Source organism: Nicotiana attenuata, chromosome 3 (genome assembly GCF_001879085.1).
Source record: "Nicotiana attenuata strain UT chromosome 3, NIATTr2, whole genome shotgun sequence".
Classification (NCBI taxonomy): Eukaryota; Viridiplantae; Streptophyta; class Magnoliopsida; order Solanales; family Solanaceae; genus Nicotiana; species Nicotiana attenuata.
Genome location: NC_031991.1, coordinates 6,965,550 through 6,973,193, shown reverse-complemented (window position 1 = coordinate 6,973,193; position 7,644 = coordinate 6,965,550). Strand labels below are relative to the sequence as shown.

Here is a 7,644-nt window from a genome sequence, read left to right as displayed (position 1 = left end):
TTATTGGCGGAGGCGCATAGCCTGAGTTCCGGTTCAACCGTAGTTGAACTTGTTGGTGAAGACGCATAGCCTGTCTTGATTCAACCGTAGTTGAACTTGTTGGTAAAGGCGCATAGCCTGTCTTGATTCAACCGTAGTTGAATTTTTGGCGAAGGCACGTAGCCTGAGTCCCGGTTCAACCGTAGTTGAACTCGTTGGTGAAGGCGCATAGCCTGTCTCGGTTCAACCGTAGTTGAATTTTTGGCGAAGGCACGTAGCCTGAGTCCCGGTTCAACCGTAGTTGAACTCATTGGTGAAGGCGCATAGCCTGAGTCCCGGTTCAACTGCTGTTGAACTTTGTCGATCTTGATGACGAAGGCACAGAGCCTGAATCCCATATTGTGGGTATCGAGTGCTGGAACTCGTTTTGGGATTCGAGACCTTGAGCGGCTTAACCATTGTCTTCCCAACCAGGGTATATAGGCAGTCTTGAGGCGAATCTCGGCTCGAGATGTCTCCGTGCCGGTTTCCGACCGGAGTTCGTATGCCTTACAGAGACCTCCCCTGAGGAAAGGAGGGGGCCTCTTCTTCTTGTTTGCACTATCTGAGATTGGAGAGGGAGTGAGGACTTAGATCTTGATTTGAGATCTTCGAGCTCCTCTTCGAGTTTGGCGCTTCTTTTCTTTTGGTCCAGGGAAGAACTACGCGATTTTGCTATGAAATCCCCACAGACGGCGCCAAATTGTTTGCTCAAAAAATGTTACACATCTTACGAGTACAAAACAATATAAATAAATCCCGGGATAATCATAGCAAATCGTAATAATCCGTTGGACCAATTGAATGAAATGAAAACAAGAACTCAGAATTAGGGGGAGAAGCATTAGAAACCTTTATTGATAATATTTGTTTGGTCTGCCTCTCCATGAAGAGGTTCAGAGCCTTACAATGGTGTTTCCTCTTCCCATAAGAGGGGTATATTTTCTTGTTTCTCTCTCCTCTCACTAGTGGTCAAGAAGCCCCCCTTTCTGGGGTCCCTTCTCTTGGTATTTATAGCTGTGGGCTTCGTGAGCTGTCCCTCAGTGGCCGTGACCACGTTGAGGTCTCGCCTTTCTAGTGGTGGATAGGCCGGGGCCTTTGTTGACCGAGCCAGGGACGGGTTGAGCGTCGTCAATTCTGAGTGGTCGTGCCACTAATTAATCGTGAATTAATTATTAACGGGATTAGCTTCGCTAATTATCGTGGGGTCGAATTCTGACCCATACAATATATATATATATATATGGTTTGTCAAAATAAACGAGACACGTGAGTAGTTTGTTAACCTCCTAAGGTACATATGGAGAAACTAATTTAAATTTATTTCTCAGAGTACATTTAGCTTTAGCTATTAAATCAAATTAATAATTTTTTTACTTTATCAATTACTTCGAGCAATCAATTGAAAGCTAATCTAAATATGTGATTGGTCACCGTAATCGATTTGTGACAGTAGGATTATATTATTAGTTTTCCTTTTTAAAAAAAATAAAAATAAAAATAGAAGAAGAAGAAAGTAAGAACTAGGAAGACGTGAAATTTGAAGCCTTCCGTGTGAACATTTCACACGGCTCCTTCCTCCCATTCAAAATCTCCCTCCCAAGCCATCACCAAAATTCCCCCCTAACTAACCTATCTATATACATGGATGTCTCATTCACGTCTCTATACATAGCCACAGAACCCTGGAAAAAAACACCATTTTCCTTCTCCATCGTTTTGTTTGTTGTTTCATCACTAGTGTTTATTTTTGGAGCTAAGGAAAAAACATGATAATGGGCGATGAGAGGATGGAGGTAGCCTTCTTCGATGTCGAGACAACTGTACCGACCCGACCCGGTGAAGGATTCGCAATCCTAGAGTTTGGGGCTATTCTTGTTTGTCCAAGGAAGCTCGTCGAGCAGGAGACTTACTCCAGCCTAGTACGGCCCACTGATTTGGCCCTCATTTCCACCCTCTCCGTTCGCTGTAACGGCATTACCCCAGAAGCAGTCACAAATGCCCCCACCTTTGCTGAAATCGCTGATAAAGTCTATGACATTCTCCATGGTCAGCTCCACATCACCCAGCTCACGTGCATTTTGCGCTGTGTTTTCTATTAACTGACTTTTGAATTGCTTGTTATGTGGTTTGTGCAGGGAGAATATGGGCGGGCCACAATATAGTGAAATTTGATTGTCATCGGATTCGGGAAGCATTTGCTGGGATTAATAGGGCAGCACCAGAGCCTAAGGGAATAATTGATACATTGTCCTTATTGACCCAGAGATTTGGAAGGAGAGCTGGTGACATGAAGGTATATAAAATATTCCAACTTTATGGAAACAACAGGCATATTTACGTAACTGAACTAGGATTAATCAACTGATTAATGAAACAGTGTGGTTTGATGCGTTTTTGTGTTTAAATTACAAGAAAGCTCACTAGAACCTGAATTGTTCGGGATAATCATATGAGTTTGGTTTTAATCTCACGCTTTAGTGTTAGGATGTAAACATCAGGCTTGCTAGGAGTTTGGTTCAATGGTTATTGCGCTCTTTTTCTCCGTTGAAGCCACTGAATAATAAAGGAAAGAGTAAAAAAAAAATTGTTTACATATATCCAATATGAGCACATGAGCTTATATCAGCCTAGTAAATTGCTTATTCTTGTGAAGCATGTCATCTAGGAGCCTAAACATTCTTTCTTTACGGTGGGGAGTTTCTTTTCGAATTTAAATGTGAGAATTTCTGTTCTCTCTCAAAGCTTACTTTTCTATTTGGCTAGTTAAATGGATTAATGTATTGCTGTTCTTTTCTTTAAACTATGTTTTGCTCTTATTAGGAAGTAAAGAAAAAGAGGACAAATGGGAAAAATTTCCATCATTAAATACCACACATTGTTTAGAGAAGCAGGAGTATTCAGTTTCTTTCTCTTTCTCTTCTTTTGCAGTGCTTTAAATATAAAAGTAAAAATCATTTTTCAATATTTTTTATGCAAGCATATGGAGTTTAGGCCACTTGCATTAAATAGGAGAGATGCAGAAGTTTTGGGTACTGTAATGAACTAGAAATCTCAAGGATACAAGTGTTCTTACTTTCAATAGTTAACTGCTGATTGGCTTTTTTATTCTATATCATTTTCCAGATGGCTTCACTTGCTACTTATTTTGGCCTTGGACAGCAAACACATAGGTAAAGAACTTTTGTTTGTGTGTGTTTTTTCCGTATGTTGAATATCAAGTTTCAGTTACCGATTATTGTAACTAAAGGTTAATGCTCTTTGGCCCTCTTGCTTACCTTTATTAACTTGCAGATTGGAAAACGTGGAATATGGTTATATCCTTCTTTTTAACTTCTCACTATGCTTGTTCTTGCTCAATATACCTCAATAGGCAACATCGAATGTGTTAATAGAGTTTGGTTTCTTATTTTCTGCAATTTGTATGCAAGTTAGGTTGCCTTGTTCTTGCATCCTCTTTTTTGCCACTGTTGAAGCAGGGGGCTGGGAAGGTAACTCTTGTTACTTTTAACAGAGAAATGTACTGCTGGTGGGAAATGTACTGTGCTCTTCGTTTGATATACTTTTGATGCTTCTTTTCCATGGAATTGCAAGTTCTTACTCTTTCAAGTGATATTGAGAATGCAAATGTTCGCTCTGATTCTTCTCAGGAGTTTGGATGATGTCCGAATGAATCTTGAAGTGCTGAAGTATTGTGCAACTGTCTTGTTTCTGGTAAGCTCATCCATCACACCTAGTAGAATTTTCTGTTTGTTTGTTTGGTCGTAAGACATTGTTTTGTTCATGATGCTTAACGTTGGGAGAATTTTAGCATTCTTGTGAAGTTAACCCCATCTGATTTTTCTTCTTGTTCTTGTCATATTATTTTCCTTTCCCGGATTCGTGTCTTTTGCCAGCCATTGATATTGAGTGAAATATATCTAAACTAGATGCATTACGCTGCAATATTATTCTCCGTGGTTCAATTCCAATTTCGGCAAACATAAGAATTCCAGATGATATTGTTAATTGTTATGAGGGAAACTTACACAAATGTTCCAAATAAATATCAACTTACCAACCTCTAGCCATTAATCATAGACTTACCAAAACTAGCCAACAAAAATTGAAAAATCAAATAATAGGGTTCTTTCTCTCAAAGAATCATATGCAAAAATCACCTTCCATATTTTTAAGCGTGATTAGCAACACTAGATACAAGACGGAAAGGAAATTTTATGGATGAGGTAGCAAATAAGGTGATGAAATACAAAAAATATATATAATATTCCAAAAATCTAAATAAAAAAGGAACCTTTTCAATGGGTATAGTTGAAATTCATTGAAAATATATAGATAAGTCAATATACAAAATTTGAGGAAGATTGGAGGTGATTTGGACTGGTTTTGTATCAAAATTCATAATTAAATCAAGTTCAAAAAAGTCTTCTGCGACACATGTATCAAACATGTATCACGCATGTATCTCACACACAGGTATACATGGATATACATGTGATACACAATAGATACAAATATGATACACAAATGATGCACAGTGTGATACACATATCATTTTTTTCATGTTCAGTTTTTACCGAATTTTCAATTCAAACCACCTCAAAACTTCACCAAATCATCCCAAAACTGAGATTCAAGCTCCTTAAGTTGTGCCCAATCTATTCTAATAACACCTACTCAAACCAAAGCTGATATTTTTTTGCTACAAATAGCTAATTGGCTAATTTGGCTAATATTAGTAATATTTTATCAATTGGCCAATTTTTGTAATGAGCTACCTATAAATGGACATAGCTGGTAATTTCCCTTGTTATGATCAATCAAAAGCCAAGTTGCATAGCATGGTCCTCCTTGTTTTGGTCTGTTGCTAAACAACTGAAAGACTGCCGTGCTGAGAGTAATCCATAGGTGTAATGGATTTTGTCTTTCCTTTTGCCTTAACGGAGGCGTAAATTGTCTTCTGGACCGCAACTGAGTGTCACAGGCTAGAGTTTGACTACAAAAATAGCATATGATGGAGAATTTTGTTGTCATATAATTTCTTGGTTGGTTTGATACTTCCGTGTTGATATATAATCAGAGGAAATAGTGGCGCTGCTGATCCTCAAACTTGTCCCTTAGACTGACTCGCAAAGGTTTATATTGTAGCATTTGATGATATGACTCGGAATACACACAATGGAATATTAAATAAGTAATAAAAGAATTAATAAAATATAGAATGACAGAAATTTCAAAGGAATTGAAAAACAGAAAAAATCTTAGATTCTCACTGAACATCTATGGTAACAATTGATATATGAAATCATTCACCCCAAAGAACAACAAGAAAGAACCAAAAATATAAAGATTAAACAAGAAAAGAATTACCGCAAAGAACTAAAGCTTGAAAATAATTCGTAAGTTCAATGCAAACAATAAAGTTTGTAACCTCACCAAGGTGTTTGTAATGACAATATGCAAATTCTCTCCTAATGAACAAGTTTACCAAGTATTTATAGCTATTACATGAAGCTAAGGAAAGACAATTCCTACTCATTAATCAAAATTAAAGCTCTGACTGTATTAAAATTGAGCCAAAGATTATCTTAACTTTAATCCACTGTCCCCGACTTGATCCTACTGTGGTTTCGTTTCTGTTGGTTTTGGGGTACTGCCATCAGCCTGCTTTTCTCACCCTTAAATGGATGCACTTATGTAGCTTTTATATTGTCATTCTATGAACTCAGGATTGGTACTATTTGCTTTCTGAACTTCTGTTTGAGCTGAACAGAGTAATGAATTATGTCTATGCTGCAGGAATCCAGCCTGCCAGACATATTTACAGAGAACAGTTGGGTGTCTCCTAATGCTACTACAAGAAGCCGTGCTAATGGGAGAGCTTCTCCAGGGGAGACGGGCTTCAGTGTAGATAGACCCTCGTCAAGTGTCAAGATAGAAACTTATGTGGAGAGGATGGCAGAAGTCGACCCTTTTAACATGGCCAGAGTGGAAGAGTCCCTTCGATCAGATGACATGGATGATGAATCTGGTTCATATTCTCCAGGATCTTCCACAACTGCAACTGAGAGTTTCATTGGCTACTCTGACTTCTTAGAACCAAATGAAATCTCAATACCTTCGGTCTCTGTAAGTCTTGCCCCTTTTTGTCGTGGGTCTCAAAAGATACAGGTATTGCACGACTATGGTGAACTACAAATTTGCTGCAGACGAATGAAGGTGCGGTTTGGTGTTAGTTCAAAGTATGCTGATTATGCTGGTCGGCGACGATTGAGTTTTGTGGTTGATGCATCATCAGACCTGTGCCAAATCTTGGATGCAGTTGATAATCTTGCTCAAAAGCTATCTGTCGACTCAGGTAGCAGCTCAGAGTGGAGGCCTGTGGTAACTAGAAAGCCTGGCTTTATGAACTATCCTACTGTCCGATTAAAGTAAGTTCAAATCTTTCTTTTTTGCACCTCGGCAAGTGAATATGCTTAGTTTTCGTGCTACTCAAAATAAGAAAGCTTATGTCAGTGCTTGCCTTTTTCTTTCATGTATAGTCACTGATATACTTTTCTTTATCTATTCTCACCTAAGCGTCCTAACGTTCAAGGATGGATACATGTCTTGAATTTATGTGCTCTTATTATCCCTCAGAGTTTCTATCCTTAATATCTAAATAAGTTACTTACTATGTTTTTCAGTTCCTGGTTAGTCCAATTTTCTTATTAAAAGCTAGGACATACGAGTTGTGAAATACCTCAGATAAAGTGGTGGTGTGATATTCTATGTCCTCTGCGTTAATCCTGCTCCATTTTACCCGAGCAAGCAGCCTCTTTTCACTGACATGTAATAAGCTAACTTCTAACATGTGCAAACATGCAGTTTACCAACTGTTATAGATGGTAATAATTCCCGCTGGATCACGGAGATATTCCAGAAAGAATCTTCCACAACACAAAAGCTCGTCTTTAGTAGATTCGATGTGACAGAGCTGGAATCCTTGATAACACCAGGAACATTTGTGGATGCTTACTTCTCAGTGGATTCATATGACATCCAACAGAATGCTGGCATCCGCTTAGTCGCACAAAAGTTGATTGTGCACTCCACCTAATAGATCAGGTCCCAGATTGACTTGTATAACTTAAACTTTGGTGGCTTGGACTGTTTATGAGATTGAATACAGTTAGAAAGTCACTGTGATTCCTGTGAAATCTTTCAAGAGGGAGGCTTTAATTAGCTCTCTCATGTTAAATTGAAAGGTTTTATCCGACCTATCACCTTAAGTTAAGTGAACTCCGTTCCCACGTCTTTGTGTTTAATGTGATAAAAATTTCACAAGTGACTTTACTATGTTATTTTTATAAGTTTTATATGTTATTCCTTTTGACAGATTCGATATATATGACTGACTCAATAATCGTCCTATTCTATACGACGTGTAAGAATTCAAATGCATTAGATCATTTAATTATTAGACCTAGCAAACTATGTTTTCAACTACATCAGTTTAACATCTTCTTCTACTACTACCACTACTACTAATAATAATTACTATATAATACGCAATTCAACATTACTATAGTAATTTTACGTTAAATAAAGGTAAAACTCTTTCTTTAATAGTTTAACTATTTCCCC

At 37.9% G+C, this 7,644-nt stretch overlaps 1 protein-coding gene across 1 annotated transcript; it reads left to right on the top strand.

Annotated features, from left to right (window-relative positions):
• LOC109223259 (protein NEN1-like) lies at window positions 1,589–7,383 on the top strand. Its single transcript, XM_019387494.1, has 6 exons — window positions 1,589–2,067; window positions 2,157–2,314; window positions 3,145–3,191; window positions 3,669–3,732; window positions 5,818–6,449; window positions 6,886–7,383. Exons 1-6 carry the CDS (start codon window positions 1,788–1,790, stop codon window positions 7,115–7,117), a joined length of 1,413 nt encoding a protein of 470 aa, XP_019243039.1. The 5' UTR covers window positions 1,589–1,787; the 3' UTR covers window positions 7,118–7,383.

Bases quoted from the DNA above. Each gene is read 5' to 3' on its own strand.
- LOC109223259 (XM_019387494.1), top strand. From the start codon at position 1,788: ATGATAATGGGCGATGAGAGGATGGAGGTAGCCTTCTTCGATGTCGAG. The intron at 3,733-5,817 runs GTAAGCTCATCC...TCTATGCTGCAG, and splicing joins GTGCAACTGTCTTGTTTCTG to GAATCCAGCCTGCCAGACAT. The intron at 6,450-6,885 runs GTAAGTTCAAAT...GCAAACATGCAG, and splicing joins TATCCTACTGTCCGATTAAA to TTTACCAACTGTTATAGATG.